The sequence below is a fragment of the Doryrhamphus excisus genome, linkage group LG1, assembly GCF_037039965.1.
Source record: "Doryrhamphus excisus strain RoL-2023G ecotype Guam linkage group LG1, RoL_Dexc_Guam_v1.1, whole genome shotgun sequence".
NCBI lineage: Eukaryota > Metazoa > Chordata > Actinopteri > Syngnathiformes > Syngnathidae > Doryrhamphus > Doryrhamphus excisus.
Window position 1 is genome coordinate 7482760 of NC_136357.1, and position 18313 is coordinate 7501072.

The 18313-nt window shown below is 40.5% G+C and overlaps 4 protein-coding genes across 5 annotated transcripts; 3 read left to right on the forward strand and 1 right to left on the reverse strand.

The window, feature by feature from the left end:
* Positions 1–216: 216 nt before the first annotated feature.
* On the forward strand, positions 217–2441 carry tmem258 (transmembrane protein 258). The gene is made up of 4 exons (XM_058075478.2): positions 217–355; positions 618–727; positions 2111–2239; positions 2313–2441. Exons 1-3 carry the CDS (start codon positions 353–355, stop codon positions 2235–2237), a joined length of 240 nt encoding a protein of 79 aa, XP_057931461.1. The 5' UTR covers positions 217–352; the 3' UTR covers positions 2238–2239; positions 2313–2441.
* Positions 2442–2912: 471 nt separating this feature from the next.
* On the reverse strand, positions 2913–5722 carry tmem138 (transmembrane protein 138). Its single transcript, XM_058075477.2, has 5 exons — positions 5580–5722; positions 4726–5127; positions 3650–3821; positions 3500–3575; positions 2913–3424 (listed from the first exon to the last, which is right to left on the reverse strand). Exons 2-5 carry the CDS (start codon positions 4851–4853, stop codon positions 3312–3314), a joined length of 489 nt encoding a protein of 162 aa, XP_057931460.1. The 5' UTR covers positions 4854–5127; positions 5580–5722; the 3' UTR covers positions 2913–3311.
* A 261-nt stretch (positions 5723–5983) lies between these two features.
* Positions 5984–14450, forward strand: cracr2b (calcium release activated channel regulator 2B). Of its 2 annotated transcripts, none has more exons than XM_058075957.2 (18): positions 5984–6061; positions 7342–7644; positions 7706–7817; positions 8117–8264; positions 8658–8804; positions 8891–8981; positions 9045–9140; positions 9213–9400; positions 10775–10846; positions 10972–11026; positions 11719–11798; positions 11888–12002; positions 12102–12228; positions 12299–12380; positions 12453–12567; positions 13680–13790; positions 13873–13949; positions 14301–14450. In XM_058075957.2, exons 2-18 carry the CDS (start codon positions 7387–7389, stop codon positions 14383–14385), a joined length of 1959 nt encoding a protein of 652 aa, XP_057931940.2. In that variant the 5' UTR covers positions 5984–6061; positions 7342–7386; the 3' UTR covers positions 14386–14450. The 2 variants fall into 2 exon arrangements, with proteins under 2 accessions (XP_057931940.2, XP_057931941.2); XM_058075958.2 differs by having other exon boundaries at positions 7379–7644.
* A 262-nt stretch (positions 14451–14712) lies between these two features.
* Positions 14713–18208, forward strand: cd151 (CD151 molecule). The gene is made up of 9 exons (XM_058075961.2): positions 14713–14862; positions 15560–15644; positions 15852–16043; positions 16523–16597; positions 16840–16860; positions 17085–17189; positions 17284–17433; positions 17511–17597; positions 17688–18208. The coding sequence occupies exons 2-9, from the start codon at positions 15561–15563 to the stop codon at positions 17745–17747; spliced, it is 774 nt and encodes a 257-aa protein (XP_057931944.2). The 5' UTR covers positions 14713–14862; position 15560; the 3' UTR covers positions 17748–18208.
* The last annotated feature ends 105 nt before the right edge of the window (positions 18209–18313 follow it).

The following is an 18313-nucleotide window of genomic DNA, read 5'->3' on the forward strand; positions in this document are numbered from 1 at the left end:
TGTGTGTCTTCATTTTGGCCAGCAGGTGACAGCAAAGGAAAGTAGCCATTTATGCTTTTGCCCTGAGGACTATTTCTCAGGTACTATAAAACGCTCTCGCTGAAATACATCTAGACCGATATTTCTTTGACGATGAAGGACTTGTATTATGCTAAAATTTTAAGTTTTGGCCTCTTTTGTTAACAAAAACGATATACGGCATACTCAATCGCAATCGGAGAAACCTGAAAGACGAAACCGAGGGCGTACATTTTTTCGAAGTTCAGTCTATGTCACTTAAACCCGGAAGAGCGAGGCAGTACGTGGCTTTACCATCGTAGACCTTAGAGGTAGCAGCTCCGCTTCACTCGAAATGGTATATTTTCTGCTTTTTATTCTTCAAATATGTGTTTGCAATAACTGCAAATTACACCGCCAAACCACATAGTAGCTGTATTATCTCTGTATTATCTATTTAGAAAAGAGATGCTGATTAGCTAGCATAGCGACGTTAGCCTCTCGTGTCAAACTCTCATGTATTACAACCCAATGAATAGTAAACACAAACTGGTCGATTGATAACAAATGCATGTGCATGTAATGTAAATTATAACATTCGTGTGATGTTTTTGCTGCAGGAACTTGAGGCGATGACAAGATACACCAGCCCGGTGAACCCGGCTGTGTTCCCCCACCTCACAGTGGTCTTGTTGGCCATCGGCATGTTCTTCACCGCTTGGTTCTTCGTGTATCCTTACAAAACACTTGTTTAAAATACTATACACGGAGTAAGTGTGACAGAAAAAAATCATACCGGAGATTGATTCTCTTCCCAGTATAATGCCTGCAAGAATATGCACTCCAACTCATATAAAAATACCTTCCCCTAACATTACCACCAATAGTCAAAAGTTTGAATTTTAATGAAGATTTACAGGAACTATGATACATTTGCTACTTAATGTGTCAAATAAAAGAAGAAAGGTTGCAATGTTTTGCTTGCTGCGGATACATATTTCATGACTTCATTTCAAAATGTCCTCTCTAAGTAAGAACTAGGGATGCTCTGATCAGGGTTTTATGCTGCCGATTCTGATCATCCATGAACCAATACCTACTATTCCAATCACAGCGATTATAATTCAATTTATGTATGATGGCTGCTGTTGGCCAGGGGTGTCATAAAAAGGAAAAAGTCAGGACAATTCCACAAAAAATAGGCCATTACTAATCATAGTTTCATGGGGCCCAGAATTCCCGGCTGCACCCCTGTTATTGGTTATGTGATTTGAAAAAAGAAACAGTGAAATGATCTTATTGTAATATTTCATATTTGACTTAAAAGAGAACATACAGCCATGGAAAAAAATGTTAAACCAGTCTTATTTCTTCAATTTCTTGTAAATTGTAATGGCTGGCACTACTACAAGTATGCAACCTGAAGAATACAATGAACGACAACATGGAGTACCTAAAAACACGGGGTTTTTTTGCAGTACAATGCCATAACTATTGATGTAAGAATTTAAGTGATTTTGAAAACCATGGAAATGGCTAGATATACATGCCTTTTAAATTACGCTCTTACAAGCTATTTTTTGTTGTCATATTTGTCAAAACAAATGTATCTATTAGTTGTGCTAGGCATTAAAGAGAACATAAAAGAAAAATTGAAGAAATAAGGCTTGTCTAATATTTTTTTTCAATGACTGCATATAGATCGTGAAACTTGTGGTGGATGAAATGCATTCTTGAAGGAGACTGACTCCTAAAATTCATCATACTCCAAGTGTCCTTCAATTCTGTATTAAATCAAAGCTCCTCAACACAAGATTTGTGTGACATGTTTTGGCAGGTAAGTTCCACATGGCAGACGTGATGAAGAAAGCGCAAGGAAAATGCTATTTAAGACGTTAGGGAAAGAGGCTACACTACATTCAGGCATTGCTACAGGCTGCAATAGTACGAGTAACAGGTCAACGGCTTGTGTGATCAGCGTTGAAAGGCATTTATCAGCATATATCGATCACATGCTTTTTCACGCAGTGGCCAATCGATCGTAGCATCCCTGGTGGGATCTATAGTTATGGTTGTATGTTTTTAAATGAGTTCAGCCTTGACTCCTCATCAGCTATGAGGTAACTTCAACCAAATACACCAGAGACGTCTACAAGGAGTTGCTCATCTCACTGGTGGCTTCGCTTTTTATGGGCTTCGGTGTGCTCTTCTTGCTCCTGTGGGTTGGCATCTACGTATGAAGGTATGTTTATAGATGAAAACCTCATCAGGATTTATGTTTGGTTGCAGCTTAATTGTTTCTGATGTCATTTCAGGTAGATGACTTTAAAGATGACGCATTCCAGTGGGACAGACATACACACACGTAACTGGCTTCTCAAGCATGATTGGATGCACTGACAATATTTTGAATTGTTTTCACAATAAATGGCGGGTTTGTACAACTTTTCGTTTGTTCAGCATGGGAGATGCAGTGTTTGTAATTATGGTTATGTTAGTGCAGCTCCAAGAACCAGGCGTGAAAGTGCACAGCAACTTAACCTGTGCCGAGAAGGTTATTTCTAACACTCAGACAGCTATTTATGGTTTGTTGCGCTAGTGGCGTCTAAAACCTCCAATCCCCTGATTAATCTTTGTGTTATAAATAGAGCAGTCTGTTTCACCTTGTCTCTTAAGGTAATGCAGAGTAGCCTAGTGATGGATTACAACAGGATTGGAGGATAGTTTAATTAAAAAAAAAAAAAAGCATGAACTGAAACAGGTGAATGGACTTCATCGTAATCATTTGTTGGCGTCATGTAAACCACTACAAAGCCTTAAGGCTTAATGAACCAACAGGGATCTCCATCGGCATGACAAACACAACATCAAACATAACATTGTGTTCTATATGTACTAAAACAGTTAAACATTCATCTTAAATCTTGACAGCACTTGAATGTCATACAGCATCACTGTGTAGAGTGTACTACAAAGGCCTCATAGATTACCAGGCTCAATCCTGATTAATACAATATGCCAGCCTAGTTTACCCGTCCTTGGAAAGCTTTAAAGCGACTGCCCACTTGGCAACAGTAAACAAATAGTGTGGTGCACTCCTCTAGTCATGCCATCGGTTTAAAAACAGGAAGCTGCCATAAATGGGCTTAAGTTGTGATTCCCTGTTCCTCTTCTGACATACGAGTGTCTTTAACAAGATGATCACTTTATGAATAAAGAACAAAAGCATGAAATTATGTTCAGTGTAGAGAGGAATCCGCTACATAAATGTTCACCAACAGCAGGGCTGCAGTTGTTGCTCAATAGCTGTGAAACTACTGACGAGCTTTGGCAAAGGCATCACGCAGCCAAAGAGAGTCCACATAGAGCCTTGGGTCTCCCATGTACTCTGCTGTGCGTTTGTAGAAGTAGTAATACAACACTGCCACTGTAAGCAGAAATATATTTGCTGAATAAAGCAAATACTTGAGCTGGAAAGAAACATACTATTGATGCTAATTACCTGTCCTCTGGAACACAAACAGAGCTTGAAGGCCGTCTGTCCAAACAAAGCGATTAGATTCTCTCCATCTTAGATTCTATCAAAAAAGGAAGCACTTCAGTAAACACGGTGTACAACGCCATTGTTGCATATACATGTTGTATGACATACCATCACCCAGCTATGGAGGCAGATACTGAGGGTTAGGTACAGCGCGGAGAACAAAAGCAGAGCCCTGAAGCGCTCCAACAGCAGCGACATCAGGCCCACCTGGAACACGTAGGTGTTGAACATCATCAGGAGGACGATGATCACGTTGAACAAGATGGCGATGTCCTGGATGCTGCAAACAAGAGCATACAGCATCTCGCAAAAGTGAGTACAACCCTCACATTTCAGCAACCATTTTTATGACAGCATATATTCTCAAGGTACAATACTATAGAATAAAGTAACTTGGATATTTCAGGGTTGGCAGCAGGGGATCATTGAAGTAAACATAAATTCCAAAATGTACATTCTGAAGAAGAGCACAATCCCTTGGGAAGCTGGGCTGCATCGATATTTTCCAACTTAAGACCAAACAACTGACAACTGCCTTGCTGAGAAAGGAGATTAGATGGATAGATAAGATAGATAAGATAGATAGATAGATAGATAGATAGATAGACTTTCTTTATTGTCATTGCACAATAACAGCAGTGAAATTGCCAACAAAATGTCTTTGCCTGGCTCCCGTATAATAATAATTAACAATAATGTGGTGAATAGATGACATCAAATATGAACAACAATGTACAGCGTAAACAGTAAATTGCACAAATAATTTAAATAATTTGTAATAAATTGAATAATAAAACAAACAAATAAATAAACCTCAACCTAATTGAGCACTAATTGATAACAATGGTGCTCAGACAATTTTTTAAAAATATATTGACAATATGAATATGTGTACTCACTTGTGGTGCCAGCTATTTAGATGATAATAGCTGTGTTGTGTCATTTTCGCTCCATAGTAAATCTATATGCTATACAAGCTGTACACCGACTACTCTAAGGTACAGTATATACAAATTACATTTCTGTAGTATTGTCCCTTGAAAAGATATATTGAAATGATTGCTGAAATGGGATTCATGTACACACATGAGTACTCATTTTGCCCATACACAGGCAGGCCTTAGTCTTTAGCTATACTCATTAAACCTCTGAGTAACATGCTTTCATACAAGCAAATAACTTACATGAAGAGCACAAGCTGGATGACGGCCGCTCCTCTCAACAGTTCACTAAAGGAGTTGACGAAAAGGTCAAAGGCCAGTAGTGTCAGCTGGATCAGCAGCACCAGCGAGTAGTTGCCGGTCTGCAGCATCTTTCAATACTTTTGTACTGTTATACACAAAAGCTTCTCGATGGTGATGGCCTACGAGCATCCATTAATTCACATGGTTAGGTCCTGTCGTATTCTTCCAAAAATACTGTATTCTTGCAGCAATCTGGTAGTCCAGTGACATCTCTGTTCAGAAACATCCTGTGTTAGCTCCTCGAGGATGAGATATTTTATGATGATTGCAGGAAGTCCAAGAAATCACAGCAGCTGTTTACATGTGGCATCTTTGATTGAATTTCTCCTTATAGTGAATGACCTGCAAGAAAACACAAAGTAATTGTGAGTCTGTGCTTTCTCAGAGGACAAACTGTGATTTTGTACCTGCATCCAGATGCCACTGGATGCTAGATCACGGAAAGGAGAGCCAGCATTATATAGTCAACGTACTCAGAATGTTACACAAGTCCCGTCCTCGGAATTGTAGATTTTACCGAAATGGACTTGATTTGTAGTACTCGCCATACTTTACCGTTAACTGTATTTTAATAATGTCTACCCTTTGCGATGTCTGTCGTCAAGAGACAAATAATGGTCTGAAAATATACATTTTATCTCCATAACAATCGGTAGTTTGGCAGACATCCACACCGGTGTGGTAACTTCCAGGAATTCCGCCCAGACATGTTTACTACTACAACAAGCTCTTATGTTGTTATATTTGTCTTTTCTAACGTAACGGAAGACACCTAATGTACTTCAAGTACTTACCGATATAAAGCATTTGGGAAACAAAAAGGAGACTCGAAAAGCGGGGGGGAAAACAGCAAACGCCTTGTGATCCGCGATTATTTGGAGACAATACCCACTTGAAGCGCCTAAATGCTCTCTAGCAGTAAGCCATGCATGCATTTCCGTATCCTCCATGGTAACGGCGCCTTTTACTATAATGAACACTATAGTAGTTCCTGTAAATTTTCACATACGAATTTCACCTCGTAGATACAAGCATATCGTAAGTAACGTTTGTGGTTTGTTTTTATTTTTTTTAATATAATCTTAAATAACATTAAAGAGCAGCGTTAAAAACTCACTAGTACTTGCACGAATTTCCTGCTGCATACTATACTAGGCTTTACGGTAAAGCTCCGTAGAAATGATCTTCACTGCCATCAAGCGGCTGCAGTCAGTACTTGACTGGACTGCTGAGAAGTGATCAAAGGTAGGGGACACCTGCGGCCAACGCAGCCAAGGTATGTTTTCATTGAAACTTTTTTAACTTGACTAATGTGAATTGTTATAACTTTCGTGTATGATTTGTTTCACAAAAGAACTGATGTTCGCCATCATGAATAAAGCGTATTTGCTTCTGTTTATGAATAATTTTAATTGCTACATTATGTTGCGTTACATTGGTTAGCTAAGTTAGCTAACGTTACCAAAATGACTGTTGTTTTGTTTTAAGACTCGACATATTTGTATAACATTTGTATAGAATTGTACAACCTAAGCTTACGCTATAATTTTATAACATTCCTTTGCTAGAGCTGTCCGTAAATGTGTACAGTCATATTTTGGGTAAGGCTTTTTTTTTGCCATCATAAGTTGGAACCTCTTTCTTCACTTTCCCTTTCTGGGAGAAAACACTCATTAAAATATGTTTGGCTATTTAAGCGTTTTTCACCTTTGCCCTAAACATAAACACGCTCCAGTATATTGTTGACATAAGTTTTCACGCTGGAATTCCGCTTACCTCCTACCTCCTACCCAGGAGGAAGTTCTGAAGACTCCATAGATCATCTCCCCAGAGCTTTATCAGTAGCCACTCTATAGATATATATTTTAAATGGATCTGGAAACATTGTAGAGTTTGTAGAAGCTTGGTAGCTGGGTAAGGTAGTGTTTTCTGCTTTACTTTAAATGTCACCCATTATCTTCATTGTTTTAACACTGTATGGAGTCTCACGGTCATAAATCACTCAGAGCTAAAAGAAAGAGTGACATAATTTACCTGTGTTTTTTGGAGGACAATTTTCCAGCAATTGTGGTAGCTCTCATAATGCAAATAAGAGGACACAGAATATTTGCATATCCTCACTCCTGGTTGTCTGCCCAAGAAGAACACACAAACCTCACATGACTGCGTCCCGGGCCTTATTCTCTACACATCCTGGTGCATTGATCATATATGCGGAATATTTATTTTCGTCTTTCAATAAACCTGGATAGATATTATAAACATGTGTTCCCAAGTCCAGTAATTATGCCTTTGTGGTATTTGATGGAGAGAAATAAATTCCTAACTTTGAACCAGTACACTAAACTTGAGCTAGTATAAAATGTCATAGTGTATGCTTTAACGTTTCCAATGCAGACGTGGCTGTGTTTTGACAGAGCAGCTGGAGATAATGTCTACAGTCCCAGCAGAGTTTGTTGTTCTTGTTTGACAAGGGAGGAACCCTGAGGGATGTTGTAGCCAAAAGCGAGCTGTCTGTTGATACACAGGTGTGTACTTTTCTATTCACTTTTAAAGATTCAGTCCCTGCTCCTTCGTCTCTGTCGCAGCACAGCTCCTACGATGTCTAAGTGGCTGAAGGATGGTGAGGTGCTTGAAAGTCTCGGGAGTGGCGAGGCAGTACCTGTAAGCCCACGACCTCAGGGGCTGTCGGCCGGGAGCCCCAGACCAGGCAGAGGTCGTAGCCCGCTGGGCTCACCCACCACTAGAAAGGAAGCGAGAGCATCAAGTCCGCAGGCAGAGACCATGAGCAAGGCGAAGGAGCTGTTTGTGCTCTGTGACAAAGAAGGGAAAGGCTTCATCACAAAGCGGGACATGCAGGTGAGTAGCTGGTTTGGTAGTATACAAGTTAAGGTCTTTGATTTTCACATCCCTTCCACAGAGGCTGCAGATGGAGTTGCCTCTGTCGCCCGAACAGCTGGAGACGGTGTTTGAGAGTCTGGACCGTGAGAGCAATGGGTTCCTTACACCGGTGGAGTTCAGCACAGGACTTGGTGATCATACTGCACATACAGTCCTGTGGAAAAAGCACACCCCTTGGTCTAATCCCTTTACTCCTGAGCTGTATTTTCACAAAGGGGTGAACATTTGGCATAATATGTACATAATATGTGTTGTCTGTACTATTGCTTCTAAAAAAATACACACCATAAGTCAGACTGAATCACCACAAAATTCACTGCACACCTTTAGGGGACTGACAAGCACATGGGGTATCCTTCTTTTCTTCACAGAACTGCACATGTAATGGTGAAATATGTCTTTTAACAACTCTTAAATATTCACTATGCAGGTGAGCTGATGGGGCAGTATGACATGACGGAGCAAAATCAAGACTTTACACACAAGGACAGAGATCAGGTGGACTGGTCTGAGGATTCGGCCGCAATTAGACTCACAAACATACTCCATGAGCTTGGCGCAAACAAACTATTTGACAGGTGAGATGTTTGCTGCTAAGAAACATCTGCACAAATGCAGTAACATATCTATTGCTTGAAGAATCTATTGTACATTGTTGCTGCAAAAACATGATTGCAGATTGTGATGTTTTTGTGTTGATATCAACTCCAACATTGAGAGAATGAAAAAGAGGTGGTCAACAATCACTTTATTGAAACGATATATATTTCAAGCAGGAATTAATGTAGAATGCACATTTCCTCCTATGTAAAATAAAAAAAAAAAAGGTCCATGTCCCACAGTCTATAAATACGGCTGCCTTATGACAAGTGCATTGCTCTGCTCAAAAAAATTTTTTTATCAGGTTTCCTTAGTATTCTTCTACAGAATATGGTTATGAAATTTGACTGTGTTTTGCTGTTGTGTGCCAGTCAGCAGGAGCTCTGTTCTCTCTGGTGTGAACTTCAGAGAGACCGTCCAGATCTGCTGAGTCTCCTGGAAGGCATCCTGCTCCATGCCGTGACCCATTTGCAAGACTCCATGAGAGAGAGAGACAATCTAGAACAAGCTCTGCTCAGGTAGCAAACCTACTTGCTTTATTCTGGTCAGTGGGCCCAAACATTGAGGCGAGTTTTGAAATCAATTCCACTTTGTTGCTTTTTAGACGCGAGAGTGAACATAACCAAGTTGTTAGGTCCATATATGAAGAAATGGACAACCAAATCCGTGAAGAACAAGACAAACGCCTTGCTCAGGTACAGACGTGCATTATTAGTTTGAATGTTAAGACGGTGATCTTACTAATTAAATGTACATAGGAGAGCATCAAACAAAAGAAGAGAGGCTTACAGGTTGAAGAGGAGTTGAAGATGCGGGATGAAGAATTGGAGATCATGCTGAGCAGACAGAAAGAGGTGTGTAAGGATGTTACTGCTTTAGAATGTCAACATAACAAGGGAGCCACCAGAACCTTTCTTCTCTTAAAGCTGGACAACAGAATGCAGCAGCTGATCTATGAGCAGGTAAACATGAGGGAGAAGAACCAGCAGCTGCGCAGTCTCAACAAGCAGCTCCAGGAGCAGGCGGAGAGCAGCAGAGAGCAGCTACAGGCCGCTTTGGGGCAGCTGGCCCAGCTGCAGCTCAGTGCCGCCAAGGAGCAAGTGGCCAGACAGCAGTAAGATGCACCTCCTTTAGGTTTATTTGAAGTGCGAAATGAATCATTCAATCCAAACTAGGCATGCTCAGATCAGGGTTTCATGCTGCTGAGTCAGATTGCGATACGGGTCATCCTTGAGTGAGGCCAAAACCGATACCGGTTATGTATCGTGGTGCTATGAGCCAGGGCGCGCCGTTATAAAATTCCAAGGACCCCTCGTAAATGGGTGTAATTATTAAAAAAAAAAAAAAAAAGACTTTGGGTGAATAGTTTGGGTTTTTTGCCTTTTTTATTTTTGTGAAACAAGCAATCAACAATCTCCACTGGGTATGGCCATTGGTGTCATGCTATTTTGTGGTGAATTTTATAAAATGACAATTCAACAGTTATAATTAAACAAAATCTACTAAAAGTTGAAGCAAATATTTTGACGCTTTTGTGAACTACTGAAAATCCACTGGTGAGCCGGGAGATCCCTGTCATAAGGCTGGACACACTGTTTATGTTCATGAAACAACGACATACGTACAAATGGTGCTTTGAGGACAAGACATGCAGTATTTAGTATAAATACAAGAGAGCAAAATTGTTCAGTGACACATCAAAAAGTTAGTACCCCACAAACATGAGCTCTGTTTGTTTGTTTTAAAAACAAACTGTCACTGTGGTAAAATGTTTTGGAGTCAGAGGGTGAGGTGAGAGGGTGGCAGATAACTCACTGACACCAGTGACGGCTAGGCAAAGCGTGTAAACAAAGATACAAGAAAAGCCGCACAGCAATAGGTTTGATTAGGGAATGATCATACACACTGGCTTCGATTGGCATAGACTGTGTCAAACTGAGAAGGAATGAACAGTGTTGACTAGAATCAACACAGACTAGTGTTGATTCTTGTGGCAATACAGTACAAAGTGCACCCTGTCAGCTCAATACGGGTGTTGGCAACCCTACATGACAGCAGACATGTACGTAGGTAGGGTTTGCCACTGCAGACATTTTAGCAGGTGCAAACAAGAGAATGATGCGTTTTTTTTAAGTAATTTGAAGTTAAAGATTTAGGGTTTTTTTTGTAGACTGCATTGTCAATATAATCTTATTGTGGATAAATGACTAGGGCTTTCACTTGGATATTATATTGCTTGTATTGATATTACATTGGATCTTTTTCTGTCCACATGAGGACCTCAGGTAAGCTGGAACCTATGCCAGCTGACTTTCATTTTAGTGCAGACCTGCCAACATGTACAACATTTGTCATACTCTGCATGTAATATGACTGTTGATCACGCTTGTTTGCATCACTGCTCTCCATTTTGTTGCATTTCGCTGATTTCAGTTCAGTCTGTACACTACAGTACAGTGATTTTTAATAATCTCTTGTTTCACCACAGAAACGTGATGAAAGTGTCAAGAAACATGCAGAAAGAGAAGGAAAGTCTCTTGAGACAGCTGGAGTTGTTGAGGCAAGTTCATCACTACAAACTCCAACCACAGTAATGAACATAATACAAATTTGTTTTGACTATGCTGATCAAAACCGAGCATTTACTTTGTGTGACCCAGTAACCACTGTTCCTTCCATCTGTAGAGATATGAATAAAACCCTGCGAGACGAGAAAGATGCCCAGCTGACAAAAAAGAGGGTTAGTCACAGACGGCCGCTCCTTCCTCCTCTGCCGCTAACCTATGACCTCAGTGCAGACTTCTACACCGCATGGACACAGCACATTTATCCTCCCTAAGCTAAGTCTGGAGAACAGTACATTGCTTCCTTCCCACCTCCTGGCCATGATTCTTTATACGGCATCTTGTTACTGATGGAACTCAGTCAGCATCTTGTGCGTGTGTGGATGCAATGGTTGAACTGAAGGATTGCCTTGAGGGGTTTATGTTATTCTAAACATTGGGGCTTCTTGCAAAGACAGAAAGCCGTATCTCAATTCAAGGCATTAAGTCCCTTTATTACATCTCCATTCCTTGTGCTGTTTGTGGGGTAAAAATCAGGGCAGTTCACCACAACAAACAACCATGCCGGAAATGCTCACAAAATGGCATAAAACATCACTTGTTAATAACCATCTTGTACTGCCCTGCATCAGATAAAATGAAGCGAGTGTGTTTATGCTGTGAAGTTATTTGTACCACAGAATAAATGTCACTCCTGAGCACTGGGTTCTTTTTTTATGTACACACAGTAGAATACATATTGTGTATTATATATTGTAGAGGACTGTATTGGTAAAGCTGCCAGCGTGTGTTGATGGTGTTAACTAATATTTCACATTATATTACAGCTAATTCCCTCTTTCTCACTTCCCACCAAACCATTTTTCAGAGTCCGAATATGGCACAGACTTTGCAGAAGAGAGGGTCAGTCATAGGGCACTACTTTCTACAAGACAAGCCATTGAAAAGGTTTGTGTAAGCCAGTCTACATCCACTGTCTTCACAGCCTTCTGAGGCAGAAATAACTCATTTTGTGTACTGGCTTGTCTGTGCTGAAGACACGCATGCTCATGTGATGGGTTGGACCAGGTCAAAGAGAAAAAAGCAATTAAATCAAACACATCTCAGAGTTGCCAGCCATCATGTAGAGACAGTTGTGAGAAAGTTGGACAGGTAGGAAAAATAATGCACCATCAAATGTATTATTATCTGAATCAGACGCAGCAGTGAGTCCAAACACCTTCCTTACAGCAAGGACATGTTACTTTTTAGAGCAGACTTGTGAGTCCTCAACAGGTGTTCAAGGTGGTATTCTTGGGTAGCACAGGGGTGGGCAAGAGCTCCTTCATCCAGCACTATTGCACAGGACATTTCTACAGTCCTATGAGCGCTACTGCTGGTAAGCTTTTATCAACCTTTTACCACCTGTAACACGTCTCGTGCTTGTTTATGAGCTTGTTTGCTCCTAGGTATAGACTTCCAGATGAAGACCATCACTCTGGGTTCCACCTCCATCACCCTCCAGTTATGGGATACTGCAGGCCAAGAGAGGTCAGTCCGCTGCCCGTTAAGTCTGCTACTTCTCAACATATGACCCTCTTTACTTATCCCACACGTTTGCAGGTTTCGCAGCATCACAGAACAGTACTACCGCAAGGCCGATGCCGTTTTGGTTGTGTATGACATCACTTGTGCAGCCTCCTTCACCGCTGTGAGAGGGTGGATGGACTCAGTGGAAGTGAGTAGGTGGATGCAAAACCAGCCATACTTCACCATTCTCCTTGACATAGCTATCATTGGTCTTCAACTCTCACACTTTAGAGCAGGGGCAGGCAGACCATTTTTTATTATTTTCAAGGCACACAGAATATTGGGTTCTACGGCTATATAAAGAGGTTACCTGCCAAATGAATGATTAGGCTTGCATCAGAAAAAAAAAATTGTTTGTACCTTTTTCTGTTCTATAGTAATCAGCAGTAGAACATAGGTAAGTTTTGGCAAAATATTATGTTTTTTTTGTTAAAAAAAGGGAAAAAAACAGCTTTTTAAAAAAAAAAATATATATATATATATTTCACTCACACACATTTAGGCATGTATATTTAGCCAAAATATCTAAACCACTATAGCAAACAATCTTTTACAAGGAAATAGCAATGTATTTACAAATATAAAATGAACTATTTACAATTTTTACATTTGGAACTGAGCTGGCTGTAAAAATAGTAAAATGTCCCTTCAATGCGTAAGCTGGCCCAGGCTGCAGAGCTCAATGCTTTTTATTGTATTGTACAGTTGCATCATCACCATTTTTTGCCTCTCATGACAAAAAAGATATATAAATATGTCTTCGGGTTTGGGTTGAAAAAAACATAACTACATTTTTGGTAGGGAATGAGTTAAAGCGTGTGTGAAAGTCCCTCCTTTTTAACTTCCCATACAGTGCAGTGGGTAGGTTAAATTGTCTCACAAATGTGTTGACTTGTGTTTATTTGGCACTGTGGGTGAGGTAGCTACTTAAACCCTAACTTGAAAGTCATGTTGCCAGCTTGTATGTTAGAACTTTTATATTCACTTATTCGGTGCCAGACATTTTCAAAGAAGAGAGCTCCATACGGCCAGTTTTTTGGCATTTTTGCTGAACTTTGAAGACCCACTTCAAACATCTGAACAGTTGTTTACTTCCAAGTCTGAAATTCACACAGACATCTTTGGCAGTCAACGTTACATTGTGAAAAGAGGTCTTTGGACGTCATGGGACTAAAATGGTTAAATACGAGCCGAATTTGGCCTTCGAGCAGTTGTTCGTCCACCCCTGCATTAGTGTAAGTAGAGTAATCTGTGTCTCAGGAGAAGATGTGCGATGGTGCAGTGCTGATGCTGCTTGGAAACAAGGTGGACCTGGCTGACACTCAGGAAAGTAGGAAAGTGATAACAAGAGATGGGGAGAAGTTAGCACAGGTGAGGTCCAATTCATCATTTAAGAACTTTCTGCCTCTGCTAAGCAAATGAAGTATAATCTGTTTTCCTTTGGTCCAAGCAGCAGCACCAGGCTTTGTTTTACGAGTGCAGTGCCAAAACTGGATACAATATAGAGGAGCTGATGACTCACCTGGCTCAGTATGGACTCATTTATATTTGTTCCTACTACAATAGCCAATATTTCTTAGAGGCTCTGAGGTCATTTGTTATGTGACATTGCTTTTTTCGTTTTTTTAAGACACTTTGATTCAGATTGTAATTTTCATTTATTTTATCAGTAGGCCTCTTTCAGTGGTTTCATCACAGTTGAGCATTTTTTCTGCACACACTTATCAGTCACAACATTAGGTGTATATGTACACTCACAAGTATTGGAAATGTCTCTCAGAAGGATGCAGTGCAATTCTACACAGCCACTAGACCGGGCATTATTATTTTATTGTTACTTTTATTGTGCATTTATACCTAATATAGCCATTTTTTTTTCAGGACTTTGGTTGCCCAGCTTGATCGACAGTGTGAGCACACACTTTCCCTGGTACAGTGTGCTGCACGAAGAGGTTGCTGTGCATGATCACCAAAGGAAAACCATTTTGAAGGGCATAATTTGGTGGCCTTGCAGTTTGTTAGATGGGACAGTTGTAAGTTGAGTTTGAGCTACAGGTTAAAATGAGGTCCAGCAGCACTTTCTTTCCATGACTCGCACCTATTGTGTATTTTTCTGGTTGATCAAAGGTGGGTTTACTGTAAACCTCTTTGTGCACTGATTCACTTAAATATACGTAGTTGTTCCCACCTCTTGTCATTGTGTATTTCCTGAAGATTTCCTCCAGGTTCCCCACACATTGTGGCCACCTGAAGCCATCGTGTGTGTGAGAGAGACACCAGTGGGGGGCAGACACGCACTTTAGCAAAGCGTTTGGTTGGGCGAGCAGCTCCAAGAGGACACACTACTGTGTTACAGATTTGTCAACAAGACCTCCAAGTACTACCTCCACAAGTGGGCTGTGGGCTGATCCTGAAAGACATTGCCACTGTGATCCTGAATCAGGTACGAGTGTTTGGCTTCGCTTGAAAGCTGGAGCACTTTTTTCCATGACACAATAGTTAAAAATAACTCCAACGGGCAAGTGTTTTGCTTTGACCACTGCTTGCACCTTTGTCAGGAAAAGCACATTTTCTATGTATTTGTATTTATAGGATTATAGTTTTAAGTTGTCATCCCATAGATAAGTTATGTCTAAAATGTGACAGTCTTACATGATGCTCAGCACCAACATTTCATTCATGCCTCAATTCCATTAAAAATCAAATACTGAAAGTAATATTTAGGTTGACAGGCACATTTGCTGCATGTCACGTGACACAAGCTGTTAAGTATCTTTGTCTAATGTTTGCACACTGGGAGGCATCACTGTTCATATTTACTCAAGGCGAATACCTTCCAGACTAGTAGTATTCTAGACTGGTAGCATGTGTCGGATGACATCTACTTCATATTTCCATTTCATTTTCGTGCAGGAGCATTACCAGATCAGAAGAGACATGGGCCATCAAAATACTATTACTAATAATTTTATTCTAAACATGATTGTTAAATACAATGACTACAAAATACGGTATTCTGTGTTTCTCCATGAATCTCCACTCTAAATCCATGACTCCAAAGCCTTTTCAATGTCTGCAAATCCAGTTACTATCAAACTGTATAGCAACATAGGGCACTCACCTCTCCATGTTTATTTTAGAATGGAAGCTAGTCGTGAAAACACCAACGCCTGTGGGACAATCTGTCTGAAGTATGTGCTCTTTATATTTAACATTCTTTTTTGGGTAAGTTGATCTCAATGGTTCCTTTAGTAAATGCATGTTTTGCTCGAGATGATGCAGATAAAAGTGATGAGACATAAAATGCACACTGGGCTTACATAAGCTAAATATTTTCTGTCCTTTAGCCACTAAAGCTACAGTAAGATATTCATTTGGTCTCAGCTTGATATTGTTGAAAACCAAACATTTGAATTGGGTGCCTTCTTTTAGCTGGCTGGGGGTGCAGTGCTGGCCGTGGGTGTGTGGACTCTAGTGGAGAAGAGCGACTACATCAGTCTACTGAACTCCAGCTTCTACTCAACGTCTGCTTACATCCTGATTGCTGCTGGAGTCATTGTGATCGTGACTGGCATCATTGGATGCTGTGCCACCATGAGTGAGACCAAGAGTCTTTTGATTGTGGTGAGACTGCATGTGAAAAATAATTTCACTCACAGTTGCATAAAAAGAAGGACAGGGCTGTTCCAAATCCTGTTTACAAACGAGTCTAGTGGGGATTGAAAGTTGATCCTCTGTGACCTTGTGTCTCCCTGTAACTCACTGCGACTGGCCGGCTGTAACTGTACCTATGACAGGCTGAGTGGAGCAGCGTGTGTCTTTAGGAGTTTACATTTAGAGTTTGACTAATGTCAGAGGAATGAGGAGAATCACAAGCGGCCGTGTGCAGCAGACATGCAGACGCAGCCAGAGGATACATGTGCTGTAATATAGAAGTTAATGTGAGCGACCTTGGTGACCTTATTACCATGGCAACAGATGAACAACTTCCTGTTGGCTTGAAAGTGCTTAGCTATTTTATCTCTACTATTACTACTGATTTTAAATGCATATACCTTATGATTGACAGCTCTATTTGTTTATATTTTGTATCTGTCTTTCAGTACTTGGTCTTGTTACTGTGCGTTTTCCTGCTGGAAATCATTGCAGGTGTCATGGCGTTTATCATCTACCAAGAGGTGCAAGACCCTTTTAATTCTAGTCTTAACTTCCTGCCAACTTAGATTTATATGCCACTTTGTTTCCTTCATGCATGTTTTCGCCACCTCCACCCCTGTCCGTGTTTATTTTAAATGAGACCATAAATGAATGAAGGTGCCTGTTAAAGACTGATGGCATGTCTGTTTATGTATATCTGCATTGGGCTTGATGTTGCATCCTTCTCACTCATGTCTTCCCCCCCCCCCTTTTTTTGCTCCAGTGTTTCCCTTTCTGCCATCAGGTAATTTTTCAACTTTATATCAACATGCTCTGTTCCAGGATATGAAATGCCTGTAGTACCTGAATTCTGTCAAGTCATTTGAAAATACTTTGATGAGCTTAGTCATCCTGTTTTAATGTGGAATTTTGAAGTCATGGTACAATGATTACAGAAAAGGAATGTGATGATACAAGCATTTTATATTGTGGAGGAGTGTGCGCTCATATTCTGTGTCTGCTTCACAGTTGGACGAGGAGCTGAGACAGAATCTGAAGGTGACCATGCAGCAGAAATACCAACAACCTGGAGAAGACAGTGTCACACATGTTGTGGACAAGCTCCATCAGGAGGTTTGCATTACAATGCAATCTGAACAGTCTCACATTTGGAGTAAGCTCAATTTCCATTCAAAGTCAATCATCCGTGTGAGTTCTTTCCACTCAGTTCCAGTGCTGTGGAAGTAACAGCTCCTCAGACTGGAGAGACAGTGTTTGGATCCAGGAAGCACAGGACGAGCAACTCATTCCTGACAGCTGCTGCAAGACTCCCAGCAGCCTCTGTGGCCGCAGAGACCATCCTTCCAATATTTACAAGGTGGAGGTGCACACAGATGTGCTCCAAATGTACATTTCAACATGACTGGAATGTTGTTACTGTGTTTGTGCTGCCAGGGAGGCTGCATCGTGAAATTAGAGGACTTCATTCTGTGTCAGCTCTACATTCTGGGTGCATTGGGCATTGGGATTGCCTTTTTACAGGTAAAGTTCCTCAGCAGAATAGACATTTTTATGCAATATGACCAATGTCCTGTTGTATTCAACTAACACTTTATATCTTTTCAATTTCAGCTATTTGGGATGATGTTTACTTGCTGCCTTTATCAAAGCTTGAAAGATGAGCCATACTGATGTTGGACTGTTCTTTAAGTGGCATTACTAAATGTGTGGTTTGAGACTTAAGTGCATTCAGTTCGCATAATTAAACCCTGCTGGACTTTTAAGTCAATACAATACCCATACATGAGATTCTGTTATGCTGCTGGGCAGCACTTAACTAAATGTCATCATTTTTCCTACAGTCTTGTCATGTCAAAGATAATGCTGTTGAAGCAGACAAATGCATTAGCATGGTGTGGCAATATTTTCAAAGTACTGTTCTTGTGTTGTGTGGTTTAATAAATGCTATATAATAAAGTATACATTTAGAATTTGAATGTTGGCCTGCCAATTAAATATATTTGCAGTTTATTGTTGACCGTGCATGTTACAGTGCATGCATGTCATGCAGTAAATATTATGTACACACAAGCCACAACATAAAGCCAGTCGATTGTCTTGTTGACGAAAAATCACATTTGACAATAAATGTTTCGAAGATTACGCGTATTCGTCTCATTTGCACCCCCTGCTGACCGAGATAAATTAACTTCTACCCTATTCGTCATTCTGGTAAGTTTAAGTACCTTTATTATGAA